This window comes from Ornithodoros turicata, chromosome 4 (genome assembly GCF_037126465.1).
Source record: "Ornithodoros turicata isolate Travis chromosome 4, ASM3712646v1, whole genome shotgun sequence".
NCBI classification, from domain to species: domain Eukaryota; kingdom Metazoa; phylum Arthropoda; class Arachnida; order Ixodida; family Argasidae; genus Ornithodoros; species Ornithodoros turicata.
In genome coordinates, this window is record NC_088204.1 from 25,734,555 (window position 1) to 25,749,448 (window position 14,894).

General features: G+C 44.6%; 2 protein-coding genes across 3 annotated transcripts in view; one reads left to right on the forward strand and one right to left on the reverse strand.

Annotated features, from left to right (window-relative positions):
- Positions 1-8,708, forward strand: part of LOC135391356 (E3 ubiquitin-protein ligase MGRN1-like) — a 46,288-nt gene extending 37,580 nt beyond the window's left edge. The window contains exon 15 of one of the 2 annotated variants that reach the window (XM_064621605.1): positions 4,645-8,708. In XM_064621605.1, coding sequence (XP_064477675.1) covers positions 4,645-4,854 — 210 coding nt within the window. In that variant the 3' untranslated portion in view covers positions 4,855-8,708. The remainder of the gene's footprint in view (positions 1-4,644) is intronic. The other variant, XM_064621606.1, reaches the window with a different exon arrangement.
- Positions 8,709-9,044: 336 nt separating this feature from the next.
- LOC135392225 (COMM domain-containing protein 3-like) lies at positions 9,045-9,611 on the reverse strand. Its single transcript, XM_064622947.1, has one exon. It carries the CDS (start codon positions 9,609-9,611, stop codon positions 9,045-9,047), a length of 567 nt encoding a protein of 188 aa, XP_064479017.1.
- Positions 9,612-14,894: the final 5,283 nt, after the last annotated feature.

Genomic DNA, 14,894 nt, shown 5'->3' on the forward strand with positions numbered 1-14,894 from the left:
GGTTTAACCCGATATTTTCCCCGAAAACTGCTAGATCAGGGGGATCCAAAGTCATCATAACTAACGCAGAACTTTGGAAACAGTGTTGTAAATGCATAAGCATGCTCATACAGACTGTCAAAACAGAGGCCCTGCTGCCTCTTACATGCACGGACCCTGTGTCTACTGATGTGCCGTTTGTAATATGCCGAGTAAACTGATGATTTAAACCAGATTCTACCCGATTCAACCAGAATTGGGTTGAATGAGGTGCAGTTCAACCCGATTACACCCGAATTATTGAAGCAAAATATAACCCGATATTTACCCCCCCCCCCCCCCCGATTTTGCTGAAAAATAAAACCCGAAAAAATCAGGCCCTAATTATAATACAGATAGAAATACATTTGGAAAATGAGTATTATTATACATAATACAAATGCTGAAAAGTATTATAGTAATAGTATTATAATACAAAGTATTACTATTACTGCCCACTCCTGGTGTCAGAATGCTTCAATGACTCTCCTCCTCAGAGAACAACGCTTTTGAACATGCTCAACAAAATTGTTGTGCGGTCGGTTAAAGGGGAGGTCATGCCTGCACTGCGTGTCTCCTGCCTTTTCTTCAGCTTCAGAGGAAGGACAAGACGAAGCACTATGGCACATCCGTGCACTTGAACAAAGCTTGACTGTGCTTAGATTTAACAGTCAAAGGCAAATCAATAACTGATTTCTTTCACAAATAAATTTTATGACTGTTCCTTGTGCACTTGTAGCGTCGCGCGTGTGTTTCTTTGTCTCTCATTAGTTCGAATGTCGTTTAATTCAAACTCTTTTGACATCTCCGTTGCACTTGAATTAACGAGCTTTTACTGTATCACTTTGAAAAGCTCCGAAAAATACAGTCACCAACTGATTTTTTGGACTTCTAGGAGCCACGAACGCAGTCTGAATTATTAGCCAGTCCGAATTTTTACTGAATGGCATAAATCAGTTTATTTCAAAAGCCTTCACGAGTGACTTAAAGGGACTATGAAATTTCCCGAACCCCCATACTTTTTTTCGATGGAAACCGTTCTTCCCGCAGAGAAACTAATATGCCACAAATTTTTCCGGGCGAAATTGCTCCACTCTGCGAGGAGCGCGCGCTGGAAATGTCTCTTCCGCGTTCCTCCTCTCCCGCGCATATTTCCCTGCCGATGGTGTAACTGTACGGACCGCTCTTCGGTTCCCTGTTACGTCACCGGTGTTGCACAATGGCAAGTAATGCCGCGAGCTCGCGCTGTGGCTGCCGCCACTGCCAAAATCTGCCGATCGCGCGAAAGCTGCTGGCATGGAGATTTCCACTCCCGATGAACGCATACGCGGGATCCTACGGCGCATGCTCCTGGCGGGATTCCTCAGCTCGGCAACACGTCACGATGACGTGTTGCTGAGCCGGCCGTGGTCGCGTCAAGTTACCCGTTGTGTCTCCGCTCGGCAGCTCATCACGGCGCGGCGCCAGCTGTCCTCCCTTCGCTGCTCCGTTTAAATTCGCTCCCGAGAAATCCGCTCGCGCGACGAAAGTAAAATTTCGGTTCTAGACTCAGAAAAATGTCTTCTTTCGAACGAAACGAAGAAAAAAATCGTTTCATAGTCCCTTTAAAAATAAGTACGTATCTATATGTGTCTGCTATGCAGTGCGAACACGCAACAATGTATTGTTGTGAATTTCAATGAGTGTAGCACAATCCTTGTATACGTTCATCAATGGGTGCGTGAAGTAGGCACCCCTCTTTTGCTGCTCTCAAATCAGGAATATGAGACACCCCGAGCGGCCACTAAACAGCGAAAATCAACTTTGCAGCGCTACCTTGTACAGTAGAATCTCGATGATACGATTCTGTCGGGGTCGCGGAAAATATTCGTATCATCTGAAAGTTGTGTGATCAGAAATGAAGTATGTGAGCACACGAAAGTGCAGGAAATGCATACTCCCTTTGCATTTTCTCTGTAGTCGCAACCAGAGAAGTTATCTTGAGGTTTTTAGCATTATCTTTCCTGCAATGTCGACCAGTAGACGTGCACAGAAACACGCAGTTTACTCGGAGATAAATGAAAGGTGTCGTAGCCGAGCCACGAAACGTCATCGTCTCCGGCGCCAACACGGGAGGCGGTGTCTCGCTAGTTTGTCTCGTCCACCACGGCCAGGGCATCGCTGTCTGAAAGCCCCAGTTGTGCTGTGTCTACAATCTTGTGTTGGCAAGGCGAAAGCAGTGAAAGACTGTCGTTTGCGGTGCCCACAACTGATTTGCTCGCGTGGTGTTGCCGCTCCGCCTGTCATCGGGAGCGCCACATTGTTTCCGGCACAAGCACGAGAGATGCGCGCAGCATCTCGCCTGTTGGTATCATCCTCCACAGCTTTGTGTTCGCGGGATTATTTTCACAGGCCTAAGTTCAACGAGGAATTGGGCAGCGCATGTGTGCATGCATGCGTTTGACGTAGGCGTGTGGGCGCATCATAGGGCAACGACATCTTTAGCCTCCTCGTCTTGTTTGTATCATCCGCGAAAGCAAGATAACGTGTCCGTATCATCTGAACTGTAATACAGTAGCCGACAGATTTTTCGGACACCGATTACTCGGACTCCCATGGGGAACGGTGACCTTCGCCATAGGATTAATACATTTTGCGACTCTTTTTCCGAATAAGTCGAGGTCTGAGTGCTCGATTTTGCATTACCAAAACGCTCGCAGAGAAGCACCAATATACCACTATTTTTCGGCACTATGGTGGTCAACCGTCATTTTGGATTGTGCATCGATCGGATTGGAATCCTAGGCGAGACTGCTCTAAAACTTCAACAGTACCTCTAGGTAATGCCACGGCGGCTCCACGGCTTTCGGTGTCAAGGCATCAGCACTTTCAGGAGTATGAACATCAGGACACTCTCCGTAGTTTCAGTTTGTGCACTCTGTACGCTGTCGCTGTTCATCAGCTTTGGATGGTGTGGTAATGTCTTGTTCAGTAAATTGGACAGCCGGAAAGTGAGTCACGATGAACCTATGACGCTCATGCAAATGCGAGTGGATAGTGTGACACCCAGGCGCCAGATACCGCAGGGCACTTATTATAGACTTCTTTGGTGCAGCTGTGGTGAAATATGTGCGGTTAAATTTAGTGACCGTCTGGTTTTTCAAACTGCTGCATTATTCGGACGGCTTTCAGGTCACCGTCAAGCCCGGAAAGTCAGTCTGCTACTGTACTTGGGAAGAATGGGCATTCTGGCTGGGAACGGAAAATAATTTGTATCATCCCGAAATTCGTATCATCAAGATTCTGCTGTAGCAGCGAATTAAATGGAAAAAAATTAGAATTTGTAACAGATGCTGAGGAGCTGTTTACTGTGAAGATGACTGCATGGTGTGAAGATTTCACGTTTCACGTGAGCAGCCACCGACATCCCTGTGGAGGTTGTCCACTAATTGGAAACCACGATAACAGTCATAAAAATATTAAAGTTTCCATAAATGTGAGCATTGGGTAACATAGTGAATCCATATTTTGCTTCAGAGCCCACACTTCAAAAGCCGTCCTGCCGGCGCTCAACAGGAAATACGTCACGGAAAAATCTCAAGCGCTCAGGCACTTGTCGTCTGCTTCCATGCACCCCATTGAAACGGGAGTGCAAAAAACGACACGGAGTCTCTCACTCCTGGGTGCACGGGTGGCGCTTGTGTCGCATTAAGTGAGTGGAATCTGAAACACTCTCGCCCTAGGGCAGCTCCAGGGCGTCCACTTAACGCACCCATTGTATGTAGTCACCACTTGTCCAGCCACCCTGTCTTAGCCACCGTGTCCACATTGGGTTTGCCACTGTGGACAGGGATGCATCAACAACATCCTCGTCAGTGCCATCATTTTCACCATTCACCTTTTTTTACGTTGTTGGTGCCAAAGATGACGTTGATACTAACGCTACAGAGGCGTCAAGTGGCAATGTCACATTAGTCTCGATCATCGATGAATTTGTGTCTTTGCCTCTACTAAACGCGTGTATCGCAGTAGCACCATCGATATCCTCACTCGAAGTTGAGGTTGCCATTGAAGTGCTTCCGACACTCAAACATACTCTATTCGAAGACACACGTTTTGAAATATAAGCAACAAGCTCTCGCAACGTGTCTGAGGTGGAGTGGAGCGTTCAGTTTCAGTCACGCGCAGATAAGCTCCGCCTTCCCACACATGCGCTTCCACGCGTGCATCATGTTGGGAAGTGGCTCTCGTTTTGTAGCGCAGTATGAAATATCGGGCATGAGAGGTCATTACTCTCCTGTATTTCTGGCTGGAGACCGGACGGTAGTTCCAAAAACCATGCAGGTTTGAAGCGAGATGAGTACGAATAATCGAGCATGTGTTCCGAGGAACAGTCCAAATTATTGGACATGGAAATACATTTGTTCTATGGGGCGTGTGACAGTGCCAACATTTTTGTCTGAAAATTGCAAAGTCCCAAATTTTGGAGCACCGACCGACTGTAATTAGTGAAGTCAAAGTGTGACACTTTAAGTTTCACTACTGACTATGACTGACTTATATGACTACTTACAACATGTTGCCCAATAGCTGCTGCATGTGGTGCGAGGCTGAATGCAATGTATGTTGGTTTCCTGTGTTTTCTAGGTTACAAAGCCATTGCAGGTTCTGTCACCCGTGCGTTCAACTGCAGTTATGGTGGGACACGTTGAGACTAGCGTCTCTCTACCAGGAACGCCAGCGAGTCACACCAGCAATCGGAGCAGCGGAGATAGCTGTAGCAGTGCATCCAGCACACGGATGCTTCTGGCATGTGCAAGAGGATCTGTGGTAGCTCAGGAGGGCCCAACCACATAGCTCATGCTGTGCTTTATTTCGAGGCTACCATTACCTGCTTTGCATAACATAACCATGGGTGCTTAACAGAGAGTGCAGGGACAGAATGCCGACTTCGGGCCTGCGCTCAGACAGCGGGAACGCGCAAAAGTTTCTGTGTCTGCTGCTGCATTGTGCTGGTTACCGGGGCGACGGAGTTGAAACCCGTGCGCATGGATCCGTGAAGATCGCTGATGCAGTCCGGTGCGTTAAACGCAAAGCATTTCTCATGCAAGTAAGATTATATGTTAATGATGAACATGTAATCTTAATTGTAGGTGGCATGCTTTGTGCAACATTTCATTACATCTGGTCCGTCACTTTAGAGAGGGGGCAAAATCGGGGTACGACATATACAGTGCAACCCTGTTAACTCCAACTCGAAGGGAGCTGAAGATTTGTTTGAATAAAGCACAGTTCAAATTAAAGGGAGTCCCTTTGAACGAGGGTCTGATACGTCGGCAGCGCAAACTAGCTGCATCGGAGATACGTCATCGCTTGCTAGGCCTTGCTGCTCGTTGACGGTCACGCAATCCCAGGAATACAACAGGCTCATTCGTATTCTGGAACATTTATTTATAGGTAGTGTCCCGCGTTTTTGGCATCTGCTGAAAAATGCATAGAAACACTCGCCGAATATTTTTTGGAAACTCGGCATGTTCCAAGCATCTCGCGCTACATGCCGAAAATGCTGGTACCCGGTTGCGCACCGGAGCTTAACATTTTAGTTTTTCCTTCACCTCGTTTCCAGGTGGAATGTGCAGAATGCCGCCCTGCTGAGCAGCTGGCCCAGGGAAAAACCTTCCTCTATAACACTTTGATCGGTGGGGTCAAGAGGGTTTCAAGCAACACGCGTGGAACCCTCCAACAGAGGGAACGAAACTCTTTGCATTCTCAATGTCCTCCTACCAGGCTGCCCTCCTTCGTTAGTCCTTCTCCCTAGTGATTATAGCTGCTGATTTTTCTTCATCTATTTTTGGCGCAAACAAAAAAACAAATTTGACAAGACATATAAGTGCCAAAAAGCACCCGCCAAATTTCCCCAGGAATAAGTGCCGAAAATGCGGGACCCCATTTATAGGCAAGCATTAAAATATAGGGGACCGAAAATAGTCTCTTACACACATGTGCATTCTTTTTTTTTGCCTACAAGTCCATCAACGCTTGTTGAACCCAGCCCAGTTGCGGTCTCTGCAAATCCAGTCCGAGAAAATATCGACTGTCGACCACGCCTTTTTGCTTGCTGTGTAGTCAACAGGAGTGACATTGATCCCCTTAAAGCATGGTACTAATGGTACTAGCTTTGATGACTCACGAACAACAGGCATTGTACCTTGCTTCTCGAGTTTACGTGTGCCATTACGTTGCTTCATTCCTTGCTCCTACTTCCTCTGGCACAAGTATTGGCCATATAAGTACTAATAAGGAAACTTAACAATTAATAAGTACACGTGCCCCTGATGCTGCCGGACGAGAGCATTGTCCAATGCGCCTGGCCCATCTCATTCAAATAAAACGTTGTGCACAGTCACACGTTTGAATCACCGGGCGTTTTCCCCCTTTCAAAAACCGTACACGACTGTGACAGGGCCCAAGTGTCAGCGTAAAACATCCAGAAGTCAAAATTAGGTGGGTTTGAATTAACAGGATTGCACTGTGCAAGTATGCGCTTGCTTTTGGTGAGTGGATAGGATGCCTTGAACAGGTCACACAACATGACAAAGGAAAGAGAAAGTCCAAGAAGTGTTGAAGTAAGCAGTCATGTTGCAAGAAATATCTCCATTCTTACATTTCTTAGGATGCATTTTTTCCCTTTGTTGTTGTTGCAAAAAAACTATATGCAAAAAAAAAGAAAGCGAGAGCGAGAGTAAGGTATTGTGCTCATCATCATTGCACCCTTAGCACTATTTTATTCTTTATTTTTGCCATGCGAGACCGCGTTTTTAGGTTCACTATAATAATTTACAGGATAATTATTGCATTGTAGATGTGTGGATTCATGGAGAGTGGAAGAGGTGTGTTTTAGCCAAGCTGGGTTGAATCATGCAAAGGAAATTTCTAGTTTGCAAACTTTGTGAGCTCTATTCCCATTCAGTTTGCCATATGGTATTAATTTTATTAATAAAGATGTTAATGTAAGTTTTAAATTTAAAATTCTTTCATTCCATGCCCCAAAGCCAACATGAAAGATACAAATTAAAACATTGATTGGAACTTGATGCCGTGCCTCATAATGCTGCTTGAAACGTACTGAAAAAGAACAGAAAGGAAAAAAGATGAACAGTACATGGGCCAAGGCAGGTAACTTTTGAGTTTTTTTTTAGTTTTTTCAATGGGTGTTGCATATCTGTGCACTGTAGAGAAACACTTTTTTCTTTTTTTCGTATGGAAAATGCTTTTAGGGGTTAGTTCTGAAGCTCACGTTGCCTCAGAGTTCACACTGAATAAATTTCTGCATGTAGAGCTGGCAGTATCAGTGAGTACAGTTCTGAGTTACGCTCAAAGAACCCTGCATATGCATATCGTTACTTCCGTTCTATAGAAAGAATTGCCAGTCATTGCAAGTCATATACAAGAGAAGTCCTGGTATACTGGAAGGAAAGGTCACATGATAATACTTCTGTAAATACAGGGAGAACGTGAGCTGTTATGAGTAATAACAACACTGCACACTTTTGTTGGCATATGATGCAACTTTACACATTTTATATATCTGTCTGCAAAGTCTCACTGTGGCTGTTGCAACAAGTCTTTGTTACAGAACAATGTCGAATTTTTATTTCTCAAATTTGGGAAAACATAAAGCAAGAAGGCTAGTTGCAGTTGTAACTCTACATATTTAGGTGCTAGGCACTGCACTGGATCGTAGTTTTAGTGTTTAATTTTATCGTTTTATGTTTGGGATTTTTGTTTTGCGTGTGTATGCTGGCCACATTTTACCACTTCTCAGTTCAACTTAATGTAAATTGCAGATGCTGAACAAACAATTAAGACAAACACAGAATTTAAGTCTCACCGATGCCCAAGCAATTATCCGAAATACGGCTGTTAACGAAAAGTCTGTGAGTGACAAATTGTCAACAGGAGTGCTATATCGGCAAAGCATACCTGCGTACTGCATCAGGGACTCTTCATTGGTTCATGAATACGGACATAATTTAAACAGAGTTTCCTTGGACTATACAGAGAGTTGTGATCGAAGGCCAGACAGAACAAACATGTTTGGTGTACAGGTAAGTTACTGAACCAGCAGCCTAGTGCAAAATGATCTTGAATACGTTAAAATCTGTCGCACCATTATTTTCGTGTAGTGCTTTGGGGTTGGCCTACACGGGCAGCATTCGAAATACTGTGGGAAAATAATTTGACAAATTTCTGCAGAACCTGGGATTCAACAGTTTTGCCACAACTTGGAGCACTGAGTTTTTTTTTACCCATTGCCATCTCATTTCTGTCTGGCCTCCAAGGCCACATACTAACATTTGTAGGAACCTGAGCTTAGATATCGAGTTTTGTCCATACAGGCAGTTTTATGGATGCCGCAGTGATGGATGAAGTGGGGAGGATGGGACTGGGTATTTATGGTACATATAGCTCTCCATCACACAAAAGGGTCATTGGTTCTACCACTTTGTGGAGAGGGGGTGAAAATCAGTCATGTACAACATCATCTCTAGAACCTTGTGGAAGAAAAAAAAAAGTGATACAACCAACTCTCTAAAGATGCTCAAGGCGACACATTGTGATGCAGGCCTCCAATGTGTGGGTGCACTTTGGCATCTCTTGTATTTTGAGATGGATAGGAAAATATAGCAAAATAAAAAGGTTACACCCTCTTGAAATGCCTGCTCACTTGGTTTCCTGGCCTTTATGGGTGTGGATTGGCTATGCCACGTAAACTAATGAAGGACTCGCCCTGATCACACAGCATCTCGTAACCCAGCCCTATTTGTGGGAGTCCAGTTGAGACATAAAGGCTGATCCTTTCCTGGCACACACACCTCGAAATACTGGGTCTTATGGTAGGCAGGTCGCCCCGCTTTCACCAGTGAAAAAAGAGGGGGAAAAGTGGCGACCATACGAGCAACATTTTTACGATTCATGCGAACAGTGCTGTTTTCAGTGCTTTTTGTTACATATAATACATCCATCGCACGTAAATGTCTCAATCTTCAGGCAACGTCGCCTTGCACTTTCCCCTGAACACACTTCACAGCATCTCTGAGCGTGTGAACCAAGTCCTGCATTTGCGCCAGGTTACATTCAAACGACGTGGCGTCATTTCCAAGGTTAACTCGGAAAACGGGTTCATCTAAACGAGTCAAATGTCCATGCTTCACGCGGTAATCCATTGCCCAGTCAACGCCCACTAAGTGAGGAGGTCGTCCAGTGCTTAGCTCACTGAGTCTCATACGAATCGCGTGTTTATGTTTCTTGTAATTTTCGAGAATAACATTGACGCGGTCGCCAGGCATCTTGCACTCTTCCAGCTGGAGCCGTAACAAGGACTCATCAAAGTCTCTCTTTGCGCTCTCAACGATTAGCGCTAGGAGACCAGCCCCAGCCTCCTTCACAGCATCTTGCAGGTCGCCGCGACCGTCGAAGGCATGTCCTTCAAAATCGCGCGATACAGCCACTTGGAAAATCATGGTCACAAGCTGCGCATACTCGCTGTCACCTATTTCAGCTTTGTTTCCAGCTTTAGTCACACCTCGCGTAAGGGACGCAGACAACTCCATGTTTCCACTGCTTTTCAACAACAGCTGAAAACCAAACCGACCAAACGGCCAAACCACCGAAGTAGCCAAGCAGCGGCCAAGCCAGGGGCGCGAAGCTGTAGTATAAATCTATTGTAGCTGAAAACTCACGTGACCTCCGGAGCTGGACCAATGACTGAGGACTAGCCACCCTATTTTTTTCTTTTTTGATTATGACGTAAATGACGTGTCATCCGTTTCTCTCTCACTACTTTCCTCCTCTCTGCTCTGTTTCCCGTCTTTTGTTGTTCCTTTTTTTTCTTCCATGCACTGTTTTTTTGGTTCGCGTTTGTTGGAATGCAGTGGGAGTTACAGGAATACGATGAAGCCTTGGTTGTTTTTGTCACATTAAGTATTTTATTGTGCGACATACGGTTATGCAAGCAAGATGTACACAGGATGACATTAACATTGCTCCAGAATTTGCTTGAAGAAGCCTGATAATGTCGGACTGCCTCTGGCACAAGGACTGCTACTAGGAACTGGATCTCAGTGGCTGCAAGATGAAAACAATTGGTATCAGATATACGGTTATGCATGCGAAAGTTGCAATGTAAATAGAAAGAATAACGGTGCTATTGAACGGGAAAAATAAGAACGGTGGTAGGGTTGTGAGAAGCTCGCAGTCATGGGGAGTGATGAGCGACCTTAGTACGAAAAATACCTTTTATTGCGCTACTTCACCATTATATATTCAGATCGATTAGCCTGACAATCTTGGCTTTGGCGCTACGTACAGAACAGCTACTAAGTCAACGCGTCTGACGAAACTTGTCGAGCGAAATCACCAAGAATCAGACTTACAGTAGCGTCATACCTTTATACAGTACGACGTGAACGGGTATTTAATCATAACATTTAGATAATATTATTTCACGAAAAGAAATAGAGTCTACCATCGTATCTGCAAAGCTACGCTGTCTGTCTCGGTCACCGCGTATTCCGGTAACTGTTAAGCAACTTATTCACAATACACGAAGTGAATGCGGTGTTGTGAGGCAACAAGCAACGACAAATGACTTACCTCTCGGCAGTCGTTGACCAGGTGTCGGGTACGAGGCGTTCGGACGCTCGAATAGTTTCTACACCAAGAAGCAGAGCACAAATGTTGCGCAGGCATCTTCCCTGGCAGCTGTGACTGTTCGAGGACGCTCACATGATCCAGCTTGCGTTTTTAAACAGGAAAAATCACAACTCATAGTCCAACACAACCGCTACACAACGCAAGCCGTCCGAAACGGACGCCGGCGACTCCGTGGACGCCGGTTCCAACCGGCACAGCCGCCGCTGTCGCCTGTTCGAGCGCTCGCGAACAAGTTTGAAAACAGCCAATCATCGCTCAGAAAACGAATTCATCCTCATGGGAACGAATCAGTAATCACTAGCCACCGGATGTCTCCATGACGTTCAATTTGTGACGTTTTCTGACGTCCGATGACGTGAAACGCATGAAGCGCCTCACTTTATCCCGCAAAGGAACTGGCGAGTTTCGGGCCCTTGGCCAAGCCAAGCCAAGCGCCAGAAGAAGACTCGTAGAGCCCTGCGCGGATGAGATTTTTGGCACCGCGTCCGACCCGCATCCGCACACACGTTATCCGCATCCGATCCGCAAAACTCCGCCCGTTTCGAAGGACACGTAAATGTTATAATGTTGGTATAATTTCGGATGCCTCCATGCTAGCTGTCACGGAAGGACTCACGACGACAAGCAAAGGTGCCCCTTTCTTTCAACAAACGCGATATGGAGAGATTTCTGGAACGCGTGGAACGCTACCTCGCCGGTGCTCGCGTGGTTCGAGATGCCAGAATGCCTCCTCTCCCGTCTTGGCCGTGCATGATCAAAGGTGCACGCGCTCGCTGTCGGCGCACAATACAAATAAATTGCTGGTCGAAAAGTTACAGCACGCGGTATATCCGCATCCGATCCGCTGCTTTCACATCCGCATCCGATCCGCACACCGCAGGAAGTGCTAAATTTTCATCCGAATCCGCAAGTATCTTGCGGATATCCGCTTCCATCCGCGGATGGTGCAGGGCTCTAACTCGTAGTGGTGGGTATAGTGGCACGTGGCACCCATGTCGACCAGACCATGCACCAGGCACGCTCTAAAATGACCCCCCGAAATAAACCATAAAATATATATAACCAAAATTCTCTGCAGAGAATATGTTGTACTGTAACTCAGACAAAACCTGGCTAAGAGATGACATATATTTTGATAACTTGCGAATGATAAAAGTCGTAGAATGCGAAACATGGTGCTGCAGTGCAAATGGTTGTGGGTAAAGTATGCGACGAAAGTATAGAATCGTCAATGAAAAGATAGCAAGCGAGCTGGTGAAGTTGATGCATAATGTAGAACCCAGAAGTCTCAAACCACGGAGTCTTACTCCGTGTCTCAAACACAGCTGTGACTGATACTTCGTGTTGTGTCCACTGATCTCTATGTATAAAGGCTGGATCGCGCATGGGAGAGGGGCTCGTGGGGGAGAGGCGTGCCTTCGGGCCGCCATGTTGGGAGGCCCTAAAGCGCAGTGTGCGCCCATAGAAAACAATGGGAGGCAACGGAGGTTGTGAGTATTTATTGCGCTGCAGGCGTTGATCGTTGCTTGTCATCACACAATTTTGTAAGGTGCCAGTATACTGATGTATCCTAACAGTGTTTCACAGGTGTCCTGCCGTTCGATTCTTAATTACGTTATGTTCTGCATTCCGAAACTAGACCGTCACAGCAGTGCAGCGCTGGGTATTGTACTACAGTATACGTTTCCCATCCAATATTTCAACAAGAAACGATGTGAAGTTAACAACAACCATGTATATAATATCCCGTACTGCGTTCTGGACAAAAATTGTTCCATAACGGTCCGGGAAAAGATATACTCGCATGGCAGAAAGAGATCGTTCTGTAGAATCACAGCCGTTGTTTTAGCCGTGTATGCGTTTAGTATGATTTATATCAAGCATCGCCTTGGAAAGAGTCTTTTAGTAAACGACAGCGGTGCTCTGCCTTGCAAATATGGACACACCGAAGCAGCCCAAATAATTACTTCACGCAATTAGATCACACTCGTTACGACAGTTAATCAGGTAGTGATGTAAGCTTAATCAATTAAGTTACTTAGAAAGGGGTAACACCTCCTTGAGACACAGGCCTTATCTCTTTTTGAAGTACAGCCCTTCTATGTTTGTTTGCTTCTTCCTTTATTTGTTCTGATTATTTGCAGGCGTGGTTGTGCCAAACTGAATGTCCTTCTCCAGCACTCACATGCTTTTGTTGAATACAACTGCAGCGTGAGAAAAGCTGCTTGGGGACGGGGTCCTGCTATCCAGTGCTGACTTTGTCATGCTTGTTATGTGGAGCATGTTCCAAAAAATGCAGCTCCACATATGGTCTTCAAACTGCAACAGGACTATTTGGAGCTTGAAACAGTTGTGATTTTGTCATTTTGGCCCTCGTGTACCCAGTCTGTGAAACGCAAACAAAAAAAGTCTAACACGATATGCTTTTGTAATGAAGATCACTGATGATGAGTAAAGAGAATATACGAGTTCAAGTTTATTCAATATTTTATATCATTCGTTATATTATTCAACATTTTATGTCAAGTTTATTCAAGTTCAAGATTTATTTCTTGCACTTATGCGTTTCAGGATACAATGAACGTGCAGGGAGGTCTTAAAAGACTACATTTATTGTTTTGTGACCTTGCTACAATGGCAATATATATTTTAGGAATGACAGTGGTCGGGTACGCTCTCTCAATTTTAGGTTGGAATGAGCAATGAATAGCAACTTCCCTCCCGATATTTTCTCATATATGCTAAATTTTAAATTTAATGTGATTGAATATGTAATAATATAATAATAATATATAAGAATATAATATGTGATAAATGAATGTGATCAACAGTAGATGTAAACATGAGTAGCCAGAGAAGTGCATTCTCAATAAATAATTTTCTTATAGCGTATATGTGCATGCCTATTAACTGAAACAATTATCACAGTTCCCTGACAAGTTTTAATTTTAAAGGTGGCTGTAAAAATACTCTAATTATCGCCCCATCTCAGTACTTAATGCTTTAAATATAATACTAGAAAAAATATTATCCTCCAGGCTCTCTAGCTTTCTTGAAAAAAATAAAGTAATTAGTCCCACCCAGCATGGTTTTCGTAGCTCACGCTCGACTGCAACCGCTGTTCTGTCTATTACGGAAGCTATAAACAACTGCCTTAACAAGGGAGACATTTGTGTAGCCATCTTCCTAGATATAAGAAAGGCATTTGACACAGTACGTCATGATGTCTTGTTAGGTAAGATGTCCAAGTATGGAATTAGAGGCCACTCACTTGAACTTTTTACTAGCTACCTCAGTAACAGAACCCAAATTGTATCTGTCCACGAGTGCTGCTCGCCTCCTCTTCCCGTGCATATGGGAGTCCCACAGGGTTCCGCTCTGGGCCCAATATTTTTTCTTCTTTATGTAAATGATTTTAGTGAGGCCATCCACTCTAATAGTATCATGTACGCTGACGACACCGTGTTACTTTTTACTGGCCCTACAATTGGTGTCATTCATGATAAGATTGCTAGTCTAATTCCCCAGCTCTTGGAATGGCTTAAAGTGAATTCTCTGTCACTAAATCTTTTGAAAACAAAATATATGGTATTTAGGCCATATCGTAAGACTGTTTCATTAACCGATTTTAATATAGTTATTGCCGGAACAACAGTTGAATGTGTCGACACCATTAAATACCTTGGGGTAATTTTGGACTCCCACTTGCACTGGAAGCTACATATAGAAAATGTATGCACTAAATTATCAAGAGCAAATGGAGCACTGTTCAGAGTACGTCGACTGTTCCCAACTGCTGTCCTGAAAAGTCTGTATTTTGTGCTCATCCAATGTCATTTGCTGTACTGCGTAGAATCATGGGGGCACACGCATCAATCTTATCTTAAACCGGTTGAGGTCTTGCAGAATAGAGCAGTTCGCATTATATCCAATACATATAACAGACAATCTTATTCATGCATATATAAGACGTTACACATTTTACCTTTCACTTTACTACGCTTTGAGCAAACTGTGTTAATGGTTAATTTTTGCATACTAAATAAGGGAATAATTGATGGTATCAAGTTAGTTTCAGTTAATCGCACAAGCCGTACTGTATTGGAACATCACTTTATTGTACAGTGTTTCTCAAACATATATGGTAAGCGCCTTCTCCAACACCAAGGGGTCATAAAGTG